The sequence below is a fragment of the Bufo bufo genome, chromosome 9 (assembly GCF_905171765.1).
Source record: "Bufo bufo chromosome 9, aBufBuf1.1, whole genome shotgun sequence".
NCBI classification, from domain to species: domain Eukaryota; kingdom Metazoa; phylum Chordata; class Amphibia; order Anura; family Bufonidae; genus Bufo; species Bufo bufo.
The window spans coordinates 111,048,314-111,063,405 of NC_053397.1; the positions used below are offsets into that span (position 1 = coordinate 111,048,314).

General features: G+C 47.1%; 1 protein-coding gene across 2 annotated transcripts in view; it reads right to left on the minus strand.

Annotated features, from left to right (window-relative positions):
• Window positions 1–15,092, minus strand: part of LOC120978499 (flavin-containing monooxygenase 5-like) — a 463,632-nt gene that overhangs the window by 256,722 nt on the left and 191,818 nt on the right. For both annotated transcript variants that reach the window (XM_040406667.1, XM_040406666.1), the window contains exon 3: window positions 1,156–1,344. In XM_040406667.1, coding sequence (XP_040262601.1) covers window positions 1,156–1,344 — 189 coding nt within the window. The remainder of the gene's footprint in view (window positions 1–1,155; window positions 1,345–15,092) is intronic.

Genomic DNA, 15,092 nt, shown 5'->3' on the forward strand with positions numbered 1-15,092 from the left:
CCATGCTGCTGCTTGCAATTCGTTCATGGCATTCCGCTGTTTGTACAGATGCTCTAGCATGTGCAATGTTAAATTTCAGCGAGTTGGAATGTTGTGATTTAAACAGTGTAGCTGTAGACTGTTCTGTCATTGCAAGTCTAGGTCATGCTGCTGCACACTCAATGCCACTGCTGCTGCCTGCCTACCATCATGTTCCGTATGGGTACTTCTGCCTGCCAGTCAATGGTTCATGGTTTACCACTACTTATACAGATGTTCTAGCATGTGCAATGTTAAAATCCAGTGAGTTGGAACACTGTGGATTTAATGATGTATCTGCATACTGTTCTGTCGCTGCATGTGCAAGAGAACATTTATTGTCATGTAAGAATGGCTGAAATGCAAGGACAGTCTCCTGGAAATTACCAGCACCTTGCGCAAGCCAGTGTACTGTACTTTTTTACATGTCTAGGTTAATAACATATGGCTGCTGCTGCTCCTTGATGCTAATCCCTTACTGCCTCTACTATTTACACTATGCATCTGCCACTACTTCCACTACTACTACTACTACTACTACTACTACTACTACTACTACTACTATTACTACTACTATCCATAGACAGACGATCTACTGCCTTGCATGTTCCATGCTATGCTGCCTCTCTACCCTTTCTGTGTCCACACTGTACTGCTGCTGGTAGAATTTTTCCGGGCTCGTTCACAACCAGCCACTTTTTTTTCTGCCAATTAGCACTTGTGCGTTTCATATTGGCAAATAATGCTGTCATTGCGTTCAAGAGTTTGCGGAGGGTAGAAAAAGCAGAAATGTAAAAAATAAAAAAATTCATGAAAAACAAAAATGAATGAAAAGAAATAAAACATTTTCTTTAAAAAAAAATTGGAGTCCTAGGAGATAAGAGGGCATTATAAATACCAATTTCCAGTGCAATTGGAGCCAATCTATAATATAATAATAATAATAATATCTATACACTATAGCATAAATGTATGCTTTTTACCAGTAGGTGGAAGAATTAGATCAGATATTAGTCTTCTCAACAGCACATAATTTTCACAGAATAAATGCTGCTATGTACAGTAATAGAAGTGCTTTGGGATCTCAAATAGAATCAGTTTAATTGTCAGAATATCATTTTAACTTTATTATCGTACCTTAAACTGGATGTAATTAAGAAGGTCAAACTTCTCTGCATACATTAGGAAATACTCCATAATTTTGGAATTGTGCATGTAATTTGGGAAATGTTCAGGAATTGGGAAATCACTAAAACACATCATCTCCTTAGATGTGTTAATGATCACAGATTTATAGATGCTGGCTCTGTCATCTTCCGAATGATCCTATTAAAAATAAACAACAATGGTTTTACGATACAGTAGTTCTAAAATACAATGGGTCAGTTCCTAGCATGATACAGACTTAAAATCTAGTCTTGTTATTGTATATCAGTTGCCATGTGATAAAAGGAAAATACAGTGCTTTCAGTAAGTCTTCAAACCCTTTCAGTTTTGCACATTTTCTTATGTTGCTGCCTTGTGCTAAAATAAAAATAAAAATCACGTTTTCCCCCATCAATCTGCACTTAATACCCCATAATCAGAAAGGGAAAAGAGAATTTTAGAATTTTTTTTGCAAATGTATTAACAATAAACAAAAGATTTGCATGGAAGTAAGTATTCAGACATCTTGCTATGACACTTAAAATTTAGCTCTGGGGGTCTCCCATTCCTCTTGATCATCTTTGAGATGTTTCTACACCTTGACTGGGGTCCACCTGTGGTAAATTTAGTTGATTGGACATGATTTGGAAAGGTACACCCCTATGTATATAAAACATCTCACAGCTGAGGCACACATCTGGAGAAGGGTACAAAAAACAATTTGCTGCATTGAAAGTTCCCAAGAGCAGGACCAAGTTGCCTCTATAATTCTTAAACAGAAGACGTCTGGAACAACCAAGACTCTTCTTAGAGCTGGTTACCTAACCAAACTAAGTAATCAGGGGAGAAGGATCTTGCTAAGAGAGGTGACCAAGAGCGCAATAATCACTCTGGCTGACCTCCAAAGGTCCTGTGTGCAGATGGGAGAAACTTTCAGGGCAACTATAACTGCAACACTCTACCATAAATACACATCTGGAGTTTAAAAAAAGGGCCTAAGGGCTCTCAGACTGTGAGACAGAAGTGCAATATGCCTTAAGTTCCAGAGACTAACAGATCTCTTTTTGAATTATTGCAAGATCTAGAGAAAGAAATATAGAAATAGAAGGAGAAAGACAAAGAAGAGAATCAGAGAACTTGGAATCTGCATGGCCTGGTGAAGGAGTCAACAAGGTAATCTACTACTACAGCCTTTCAGATTTTGCTGCTGTTGGAATCCCTGTTAAGACACCCTTCACACTTGGACAACTCCTGGCAAGGTGTGCATTCAAAACCCTGGATGCCGCAGTGGACATTACAGCCATTATTACCATGGGACTTTTGCCAGTCATAGATACTACTGTCAGGAAACAGGGGGTGCTACCCCTACTCGGGGACCGCGGGCACGGTGCAGGGCATGGTTTCCCCTTCAGCTCGGTAGAACACCTGGTGCCCGAGTTGCGGGTGCGCAAGTCACGCGCCGTGTGCGCATGCGCAGTACGCAGGCTGCGCGCAAATCCCCGGGAGCATAGCGTTCCTGCATTATCCGGCTGTCAGGTGTGAGCCTTGCTGGGGGAGGTTCCCAGTACACACCTTCCATCTTCCTCGCCTGCCATTGGTTCCCGGGGAGGGAGGCCTCCTGGTTGCCTTGGGGACCAGGGGGTGGTCCTACCTTCCCTGGCTATAAAGACCTGGCCTGAGCTCTGGCTCATTGCTGAGTTATTCCACCTTATGGTGAACACCTAGCCTCCCTGCGGATCCTCCTATTTGCCTGTTGTTCCTTTGTATCCTTCCCGGTTACTGACCCTTGGACTGTCTTCCGCCTTTGAACCTTCGCTGCCTGCCTCGACCTGGATTGGACATTGACTACCCCTCTTGGATTATCCCTAAACTTGTACAGCGTTTCTGGGCTGTCAGCTGCTTACTGCCAGTGGGTTCCTCATCCCACTACTGGCTCCCTGGGACGTTTGACAACTACTGATGGAGACTTTAGCAAGATAGCGTGCAAATAGGGTGGCAAGCACACAAAGATTTCCAGGGCTTTTCCTCTCAGGGTACAGATTAAGAATTCTCCCCATTGCTCATGGGGTAAGTAAAATTGTTGGCAGGTTTCTTCAAACTCAGGCCACAGGGTGTGTAGGTCCTTATCTGTCTCGAGGAGGGGAAAATCTTCTGGATTGAGCTGGTGCAGCTCTAGCACTGGTTCTGCCCCATAGATGCGTGCCAACTTTATCTTAAATGCTCTCTCAGCCTGACAGTCTCAGCCTCTGCCTCTCTCTCCAAAATAATGAGCCACAGGTACAGACAAGGGTCACATTTGCTAAACCTCTGCATGTCCCTTTGCAGGGAGATAACCATGGTCTCTGGTTGCCAAATAAAGAGATAGAAAAGAAAAACAAGAAGGGAGGGGAACTGTTTTGCACGTATGTCTACAGAACAAAAATTAAGTCCTGCGTTTTGCCTTGTGTGCTGGTCTACCTCGCAAGGTCCCTACCAGCCATTAGTGTGAGGAATAATTGCGTAAACCAGGCACTAACACCCTAGTTCAAAAAAAAAACAATGACTATCCCACAGCTGCACACCAATTTATGTCACGTGCGGCAACCACCCTGTTATGTGAGCGGGGTGCGACTGCCAAGGGTCGATCTACTTTGCGCACTCAATCTCTTGCACCCCTACATACAGGCCTCACATTGAGCCTAGATCAACCCCAACACAGCCTCTCATGCACCCCAACACACTGCCACCATCTATGACATTTAATGTAATACACCAATTAATTAAGGGGTCATAGAAAACCCCACAGCTCCCCACTCGCTAGCAGGCTCACAGTAGCACGGGCCACACACGGTAACGCAAACCACACTCATACACTTAAAAATGGAGGTTTATTCAGGGCACAAGCCAAAACCATTAAAGATGTGCTTTAATGTACTAAAAAGGTACAGTACTTAGTTACAAAAAAGTTAAGAAATAATAGACATACAAAAATGTGCACAAAACAGTATAAGAATAAAAGGATAAAAAGCAGAAAGGTTCAACAAATTGTGTAGTCAGAGTCCATTCTGGTTTTTCCGGGTGACAGGACAGGAGGAAAGTGGAACACAACCCAATGTTGATCGGATCCAAAGAATTAGTTCATTTTTATCCCCATTCGGCAGAGGGTGGAGCTGAAAGGAGTCTCCCTCTTTTGTCCCAGCCATCTGGGATGGCCCCCATTATCTCTGCATGTGCCACCTCTCTTACTCAGCTGGCAGACATGAAATATTAAAACATGGCTTCCCGTCCACACTAATGGATATTCTAGCAACGAAAAGTTTTAATAATGTATATATTATCAGGGCGATCTTTCTGATACCACACATGACCTTGTGTGGTTGTCCCAGAAGGTGAGATACTAGTTATGTGGGAATCCTGGCTGTCAGGGATGGGATGTTTGGACTCCCTACCATGCTCACATCACACAGAATCCAATGTTCACAATTATTAATATGTGAGTTGTACCAGAGATGAGTCATTGCTTATTATGATATATTTTCTTCATCTTCTGGTACTGAATTTGAAAAGCTTCTAGACCCCCGCTGGGGAGGTTTCATTCAGTCTGAGTGTCTGCATTTCCAGGAACCATCTTTAAATGCCCAGTTTTTTAGCATTCAGGTGATCAACTGATTTCCTCCAGTGCGTATTCCACCTTCAGACGGAACGGCACACACAATCACAGAATGAGCATGAAAATATATAGGCTCACACGACAGGTATAAAAACATACACAGATAATAAAAGTTATGAGCATTGTTGTCCATTTCTCACACCTGGGAACGAGGGATCCCCCATAATATCGTGCAGCCAGCCAATCAGCAGATAGCCAGCCCCTGTGATGTCACAATCATATAAAAAAACTCATCCTTCCTGGTCTCCACCATTTTCCAGTGAACTGAGCATAGGGACAGATGTGACAAGTCCTATGGAAAGTGTTTTACAGAGCTCTTAATAGTATAATCTGAGATAGGGACAGTGTAGGGAGATTGTAAGAAGAGTTTTAAGATACTGTAGGGAGGACATAGTGTATAGGGGGCGATGAGGAAGACCAGGCAGATGACCGAGACAGACCATGGAAGTATGCAGTGGAGATGGAGGCAGGGAGTTCCTCTGATTCCCATGTGCAAACGGCCAGATGGATGCTGAGTTGCTTGCGTAATGACAGCTGCATTAACAACATTCAGCAGAGGGATGACTACTGGCCCTCCACAATGTTAGACCCTTGATTCCGGGCCAAAATGGGGACCTTTTATACACCTGCTGGGAGGAATGAAAAACATAACTACTATCGAGACATCCTATGTAGTCAGTTGGTCACTGCCTATGTGCGCCACTGCCCATCCTCACAAAGTTCTGACCGGGGGGACCCTCTGTGCTTATGCTCCACTACCATGACTGCTGGAGGGCGGAGGGGGGCAGCATCAGCTCCATTAGCACCAACTTAAGTCTGGAGTCTCTAGTGAGAACTTTTCTTCACTCACCTACTGAAGAAACCACCCAGCAGCAACAGGATATTTAGCAGAACCTGAACCAGCAGGTGGTGGGATACTTGAACGGCACCTTACCACCCCAGATCCAAGATACCCTGGGCAATTGGGCAGCCAAACTTGATCTGTGGCCACAACTGGCCGAGTTTGCCCTGGACAAGCTTTCCTGCCCAGCAAGTAATGTGGCTTCAGAGTGGATGTTAGTGCGGCGGGAGGCATAGTTACCTCAAAGAGAATTCACCTTTCAATAGGAAATCTTGACAGATTAACCTTTGTAAAGATGAATCAGGCGTGGATCAGGCAGGTGCCTGATGCATCAGGCTAGATCATTCTGGCAGTAATGTTCTGACTGTAGTGTGCTGTTACACCAGAACATATTGAAAAAAAGACCACGTGCTTCAGCCACTATTCTGATGCTGCCACCCGCCTGATTCCACACACCTGCTGCCCCTGCTGCCATTTTCTCCTACTGCCACCCACTATTTTGTGCTGTTACTGTCACTGCTGTTAACCCCACCTCCCAACTTTGTGACTGGGCCTCTATGTTGACTTCTCATGCTGTTAGCAAACTCACCACTCTGTAACTGGGCCACTGTGTTTACCCCTCATGCTGTTGCCACGCTCACCATTCTGTGACTGGGCCACTATGTCGACTCCTCATGCTGTTGCCACCCTCCCCGCTCTGTGACTGGGCCACTATGTTGACTCCTCATACTGTTGCCACCCTCTTTCACTTTGTGACTGGGCCACTATTGTCAGTATTGGGTCCGTGACCTCACTGCAGGGTGGCAGATCGTCACCTGCACACTGCAGTGCCATGGGTCCCAGCGCTGGTTTACTTTGCAGGAGAAGCAGGCACCCGCCAGCATACTGTCGCATCCATCCTCATGGCCAGTTATCATCTGGTGCGCTATTGCGCTCGCGGGCACATCTCTCCCATTCTTATGGGAATGGCGAGCAGGCTCCTAATCACTGACCTCACCTGGAGGCGGAGATACTGGTATATAGGTCAGCTTCACTTACCATGAAGTGCCCAAGCGTGTTTGTATACCTGGGTACTTCTGCTGAAGCCTGTCGTCTGCTACTTAGATTATATGGACTATTCACCCTTGCAATACCTGACTACGATTCTGCCTGTCATCTGCTACTTGGATTATCTGGACTATTGACCCCTGCACTGCCTGACCACGAGTTCGCCTGACCCAGTTTACCGTATTACTCTGAACTTTGTTTTGCCTGTATTGCAAGTGACTTTTGTATGCTTTCTGCCAGTAAAGATAATCTGTTCCTTTACTCTGCCTTTGTTGGACTCTGTACACACTGCTGCAGTTATCTGCATTCTGGGTGACTGGTGCAAATACCAGGGTCAGCAGCACTGGTGTAGGGATCACCATAGCAATGGCTATGGGGCCCTTCGCCACTGGGGGCCCGGGCAGCCGACTGAGGCTTTTTATTTTAAAAAATTCATGTGGCGAGTGGCGTACAGGTGTAGCGTTGCAGGCCCCTTCAGCAGGACAGACCGAGAAAGCACTATCTCTGCAGGACCGTGGGCGGTGCGATAGGGTGCGGCCAGAGGCAGATAGGCGTACCTGCAGTGAGGAGAGGGAGTGGTCCCGCTCCCGGTCTGGGCGGCAGTCCTGACTCCTACTGGCCGGAAGTGGATGAGGCGGACTCGGAGCGTACGTTCAAGTGGCTGAGGTGAGGAGTCTGGACCATTATATCTGGGGAGGAGGGGGGAGTGGGATCCCCGAGGTCTGGACCATTATATCTGGGGAGGAGGGGGAGCAGGACCCTGGAGGTCTGGTCTGGACCATTATATTTAGGGGGGAACAGGACCCTGGAGGTCTGGACCAATTTATTGAGGGGGGAGCCGCAGGATCTCCAAGGTCTGGACCATTATATTGAGGGGGGAGCAGGACTCTGGAGGTCTGGACCATTATATCTTGGTAGGAGGGGGAGCAGGATCCTGGAGGTCTGGACCATTGTATTTAAGAAGGGGGGAGCAGGACCCTGGAGGTCTGGACCATTATATAGGGGGGAACAGGACACTGGAGGTCTGGACCATTATATTTAGGGAAGAGGGAGGAGCAGAACCCTGGAGGTCTGGACCATTATATATGGGTAGTAGGGGGAAGCAGGAACCTGGAGGTCTGGACCATTATATAGGCAGGAGGGGGGAGCAGGACACTTGATGTCTGGACCATTATATCTGGGGCTGGCGGTGGGAGATTTAGGATGGGTGTGGGTGTGGGAGGTCTAGGAGGGGTATGGGGATGTTGGGGTGGGAGGTCCTGGAGGGGTGTTTGGGTGGGAGCTCTGGAAGGGGTGGGAGGTCTGAAAGGTATGTGGGGGTGGGAGATCTGGGGGGGGCCATAAACAATTTTTGCTATGGGGCCCAGTCATTTCTACCTGTGCCCCTGGTCAGCAGTCAGCAATATTGGGCTAGTTCCTAGTCCTCTATCAGCTGATCCAGAGGATCCATATCCTCTGGTCGTAACAACTATGTTGACTCCTCATGCTGTTGCCACCCACCATTCTGTGATGGGGACACTAATGTCCCTGTTTGGTCTAGTTGACATCACCGTTTATTTTACCCTTCTGATCTGTCAGAAGAACCAAAAAATGGAAAACAAAACAGATTCTGTCTTTGGAGCATCCATGAGGCCTCTATAACATGGTCAGCATTTCGCATCAGGATTTGATCATTTATTTGGAAGCCAAAAGCAGTAGTGGTTCCAAAACACAGAAGACATGCAAATATGTCCATCACATGTTATCTCTGTTTTGGACCCACTCCTGTTTTTGCCTTACCAATACTGATCAAATTCTGATGCAAAAAACTGATCAAATACTGACCATGTGATAGAGGCAATTAATGCCCAGCATGCACTTCTTTTCCATCTGAATTAAACTGATTTCAGAGGCAAATGGCCAAAATTCATGCAAATTGAGCATGAGGCCTCTATCACACGGTAAGTATTTTGCATCAGGATTTCATTATGATTTGAAAGCCAAAAGCAGGAGTGGGTCTAAAACAAAAATTCATATCAGGTGTCATGTCTGTTTTGGACACACTCCTGTTTTTTTTGGCCTTACCAATACTGATCAATTACTGACCAAATACTGACAGGATAAATTTTTTGGGGGTTGTACTTCTGGCAGATCAGAAGAAGGGAAAAATAAACTGTGACATGAACCCAAACTTACTGCTGACACCCTCTCCACTCTGTCATGGGCCTGCTACTTGTATCACCGTGTGACAGAACAGGTTCTGTAATAATGTATGTGGTATCAGCAGACAGTGTAAACGGAGAGAACTCTTTCACTCTGTAGTAAAATCTTGGGCCACTGCACGGTTAAAGGGGTTTTCCAGGAAATAAGAAAATAAAAATACTTAAAGGGAACCTGTCACTAGTTTTATGGTGTCCTAACTAAGGGCAACATAAATAGAGATGTCGCGAACATAAAATTTTCCGTTTGCGAACGGCGAACGCAAATGTTCGCGAACGGGCGAACCGGGCGAACCGCCATAGACTTCAATAGGCAGGCGAATTTTAAATCCCACAGGGACTCTTTCTGGCCACAATAGTGATGGAAAAGTTGTTTCAATGGGACTAACACCTGGACTGTGGCATGCCGGAGGGGGATCCATGGCAAAACTCCCATGGAAAATTACGTAGTTGACGCAGAGTCGGGTTTTAATCCATAAAGGGCATAAATCACCTAACATTCCAAAATTGTTTGGAATAACGTGCTTTAAAACATCAGGAATGATGTTGTATCGATCAGGTAGTGTAAGTGTTACGCCCACTTCACAGTGACAGACCAAACTCCCCGTTTAACGCACCGCAAACAACCGCAAACAGTCCATTTGCACAACTGCAAACTCCCCATTTGCACAAGGTTGGATACCAAGATAGCCATGTCCCTTTCCTTGTCCTCACTGACGTCATTGAAGGTCTCTTCCTCCACCCAGCCACGTACAACACCAAGGGTCCCCGAAAGGTGACAACAAGCCCCCTGGGACGCCTGCTGTGGTTGGTCTTCCACCTCTTCAAAGCCACCTTCCTCCTCTGATCCTCTTCTTCAGACTCCTCTCTCTGCGTTGCCGCAGGTCCAGCAATCGACGACGACAAGGCTGCTTCTGGTGGTGATAGTGACCACAACTCTTCCTCTTCATGCTCATCTACGGCCTGATCCAGCACTTTTCGCAGGGCACACTCCAGAAAATACGCATATGGGATGAGGTCGATGATGTTGCCTTGGGTTTGACTGACCAGGTTTGTCACCTCCGCAAAAGGACGCATGAGGCTACAGCCATTGTGCATGAGCGTTCAGTAACGCGGCCAAAAAATACCCAGCTCCGCAGAGGCTGTCCTCTTTTTTTTTTTATTAAAAAAATCTGTTCTTACCAGTTTAATCTCTGTTTTGTCCCCTATCAGGGGCCGTTGTATGAAAAAGATTTTAGGAACCGGGAGATGGAAAAAGATGCTTGGTCGGTCCTCTTACTTCCAATTTGGGGCACTGCGCGTGTGCCGTGCAATTTACTGTGCTACCAGATATGAGTGGTATGTTAAGTAGTACAATTCCTATCAGTTTAATCCCTGTTATGTCCCCTATCAGGGGACGTGTATGGAATAGATTTTAAGAACCAGGAGATGGGAAAAGATGCTTGGTTGGTCCTCTTACTTCCAATTTGGGGCACTGCGCGTGCGCCGTGCAATGTACTATGCAATCCCAATATGAGTGTTATGTTAAGTAGTACTATTCCTATCAGTTTAATCCCTATTATGTCCCCTATCAGGCGACGTGTATGGAATAGATTTTAGGAACCGGGAGATGGAAAAAGATGCTTGGTTGGTCCTCTTACTTCCAATTTGGGGCACTGCGCGTGCGCCGTGCAATGTACTATGCAATCCCAATATGAGTGTTATGTTAAGTAGTACTATTCCTATCAGTTTAATCCCTATTATGTCCCCTATCAGGCGACGTGTATGGAATAGATTTTAGGAACCGGGAGATGGAAAAAGATGCTTGGTTGGTCCTCTTACTTCCAATTTGGGGCACTGCGCGTGCGCCGTGCAATGTACTATGCAATCCCAATATGAGTGTTATGTTAAGTAGTACTATTCCTATCAGTTTAATTCCTATTATGTCCCCTATCAGGCGACGTGTATGGAATAGATTTTAGGAACCGGGAGATGGAAAAAGATGCTTGGTTGGTCCTCTTACTTCCAATTTGGGGCACTGCGTGTGCGCCGTGCAATTTACTGTGCTACCAGATATGAGTGGTATGTTAAGTAATACTATTCCTATCAGTTTAATCCCTGTTACTTCCCCTTCGTGATCAGGGGACGTGTATGGAATAGATTTTAGGAACCGGGAGATGGAAAAAGATGCTTGGTTGGTCCTCTTACTTCCAATTCGGGGCACTGCGCGTGCGCCGTGCAATGTACTATGCAATCCCAATATGAGTGTTATGTTAAGTAGTACTATTCCTATAAATTTAATCCCTGTTACGTCCCCTATCAGGGGACGTGTATGGAATAGAGTTTAGTTGACACACTCATGACATAAATTTAATTCCTCTATGCGTCAATCTTGGTGTAGTGATGATTGTGCTCATGCGCACGTTTGGGAGATTGCAGGCGAGGGCGGTTTTTCAAAGCCTATGGTCGTGCTGAGGTAGTTCAGTGACAGTTAAGTGACCCAGAAAACAATGATTCTGCACTGTGGGCCCATTGTTGGCCTAGTAGGCTTTAATGATCACCTTAGATGATCACAAAGAAAATTCATGTTTTTTCTATGCAAAATTATCCAGATGATCGCTTTTGGTCTGTTCACAATGAAGCAACGACCTTATCTCATCTAGGGTGTGCCAACATTGCCATTGCCAACACACTCATAGAGGTGATCGCTTCATTGTGATACGCAAGCCCCTTCACCACAACAAGGTAACCATCACGAAGGGGAATTGACACATGTATGTGTCTTTTTTTTGTTTTGTTTTTGCAGCCACAGTGCAGCACCAGAGGCCAGAAAAATTAGGTATTGTTGCAGCCGCCGGAAAAATTTATGTTTTCTAGGCAGAAAGTGCACTAAAACATTGCGGCTTGAACCCTAGTTGGTGGCGGAGAAGTCACTCAAGTCATCCGGCATGCAGAGATAAAATACAGCAGCGTGTGGACCATTTTTAGCCCAAAACATCTCATCAGGTCTTTTTTAGTCAAATGTATCGCTTACTGTCAGTCCCTTCGGGATCCATGCCTCATTCATCTTAATAAAGGTGAGGTAATCTAGACTTTTTTGACCTCTTCTCAGTGACAATACCTCCTGCTGCACTGAAGGTCCTTTCTGACAGGACACTTGAAGCGGGGCAGGCCAGAAGTTCTATCGCAAATTGGGATAGCTCAGGCCACAGGTCAAGCCTGCACACCCAGTAGTCAAGGGGTTCATCGCTCCTCAAAATGTCGATATCTGCAGTTAAGGCAAGGCAGTCTGCTACCTGTCGGTCGAGTCGTTCTCTGAGGGTGGACCCGAAGGGCTGTGGCGATGCGTAGGACTTAAAAAGCTCTGCATGTCCTCCATCAACAACACGTCTGCAAAGCGTCCTGTCCTTGCCGGCGTGGTCGTGGTAGGAGGAGGATTACTTTCACCTTTCCCCTGTTAGATTCCCGTTGTGCTGTGACATCACCCTTATACGCTGTGTAAAGAGTACTTTTTAACTTGTTTTGGAACTGCTGCATGCTTTCCGACTTCCGGTAATTCAGTAACATTTCAGGCACTTTCTGCTTATACCGGGGGTCTAGTAGCGTGGCCACCCAGTACAGGTCGTTCTCCTTTAGCCTTTTTATACGAGGGTCCCTCAACAGGCATGACAGCATGAAAGACCCCATTTGCAAAAGGTTGGATGCCGAGCTATTCATGTCCCGTTCCTCATTCTCACTGATCTCATTAAATGCCTGTTCTTTCCCCCAGCCACGTACAACACCACGAGTACCAGATAGGTGACAACGAGCACCCTGGGATGCCTGCTGTGGTTGGTCTTCCTCCTCCTCAAGGCCACATTCCTCCTCTGACTCCTCTTCCTCAGACTCCTCTTCCAGCGTTGCCGCAGGTCCAGCAAGCGATGCTGATAAGGCTGTTTCTGGTGGTGATGGTGACCACAACTCTTCCTCTTGACGCTCATCTACGGCCTGATCCAGCACTCTTCACAGGGCACGCTCCAGGAAGAAAACAAATGGGATGATGTCGCTGATGGTGCCTTCGGTGCGACTGACTAGGTTTGTCACCTCCTCAAAAGGACGCATGAGCCTACAGGCATTGCGTATGAGCGTCCAGTAATGTGGCAAAAAAATACCCAGCTCCGCAGAGGCTGTCCTAGAACCCTGGTCATACAAATACTCGTTGACGGCTTTTACTTGTTGGAGCAGGCGGTCGAACATTAGGAGTGTTGAATTCCAACGTGTCGGGCTGTCGCAAATCAAGCGCCTCACTGCATGTTGTTTCGCCGCTGAATTTCTGAAAAGTGCACCATGGCCGTGTAGGAACGCCTGAAATGGCCACACACCTTCCTGCCTGCTTGAGGACGTCCTGTAAGCCTGGGTACTTATGCACAAAGCGTTGTACGATCAGATTCAACACATGTGCCATGCACGGCACATGTGTCAACTTGCCCAAATTCAATGCCGCCAACAAATTGTTTCCGTTGTCACACACCTCTTTGCCGATCTCCAGTTGGTGCGGAGTCAGCCACTGATCCACCTGTGCGTTCAGTAGTGCTGGTCCGGTGTGACTCTCTGCTTTCAGGCAAGTTAACCCCAAGATGGCATGACACTGTCGTATCCGGGATGTGGAATAGCCCCTGGGGAGCTGGGGGGGTGCAGTTGATGTGGAGCAAGACGCAGCAGCAGAAGAGGACTCAGCCGATGAGGTTAGCGAAGAGGATGGAGTAGGAGGAGTAGAGGAGGTGGCAGTCGTGGCGTTGTCACCAACTCCTCTGCAGAGCCACGCATTCCATGCTTGGCAGCCGTCAGCAGGTTTACCCAATGCGCAGTGTAGGTGATATACCTGCCCTGACCGTGCTTTGCAGACCAGGTATCAGTAGTCAGATGGACCCTTGCCCCAACACTGTGTGCAAGACATGCCATGACTTCCTTTTCCACAATAGAGTACAGGTTGGGGATTGCCTTTTGTGAAAAGAAATTTCAGCCGGGTACCTTCCACTGCGGTGTCCCAATAGCTACAAATTTTTTGAAGGCCTCAGACTCCACCAGCTTGTATGGTAAAAGCTGGCGGGGTAAGAGTTCCGACAAGCCAGCTGTCAGATGCCGGGCAAGGGGGTGACTCTGTGACATTGGCTTCTTACGCTCAAACATTTCCTTGACAGACACCTGACTGTGGGCAGATGAGCAGGAACTGCTGAAGGTGAGAGGCGGAGTTGCGGATGGTTGAGAGGGGGCAAGGAGGACAGCAGTGGTTGACGTGGCTGAAGATGCTGGACCAGGAGGAGGATGGCGGCTTTGAGTTTGTGTGCTGCTTGTACTCATGTGTTGATCCCATAGGCGTTTGTGATTTGAGATCATGTGCCTTCTCAAAGCAGTTGTACCTAGGTGGGTATTGGACATCCCACGACTCAGTTTCTTTTGGCACAGGTTGCAAATGGCATCGCTGTTGTCAGAGGCAGACACATACAAAAAATGCCACACTGCTGAGCTTTGCAATGACGGCATTCTGGTGGTGGCAACAGCATGCGTTTATTGGCTTGCTGTCTGGCTGACCCCGGGTGCCGATGCTTGCTGTCTGACTGTGCCACTAGCTCCTTGCAACGACCTCCCGCTGCTTCCAACTCGTCTCCTTCTCCTCTCTGTCTCCCCATCTGAACTATCCCCCTGTTCTTCTTCTCTTCGAGCGGGCACCCACGTGACATCCACGGACACATCGTCATCATCAACTGCTTCACTTGTAGGAAGCAGCAGCTGGTACGACATCATCATCATCATCACATTGTACGTCCACGTGTGTAATGCTGCCTGACTGAGACATATCCCTGTTATCTACATCCTCTGGCAATAATGGTTGCGCATCACTCATTTCTTCCAACTGATGTGTGAATAACTCCTCTGACAGATCAAGTGAAGCAGCTGTGGTGCTAGTGTTGGTGGTGGCGGCAGGCGGGCGAGTGGTAACTTGAGAGGTGCCTGAAGCTGAGCTGGAGGAGGATGGTGCGTCAAGGTTCCGAGCGGAAGCTGTAGAAGATTGGGTGTCCTGTGTTAGCCAGTCAACTATGTCCTCAGAACTTTTCAAGTTCAGGGTACGTGGCCTCTGAACACTGGGCATTATTCTAGGGCCAAAGGGAATCACAGCACCACGACGGCCCCTGCGGGGTGGCCTGCCTCTGCCTGTCATTTTTTTTAGATTAGT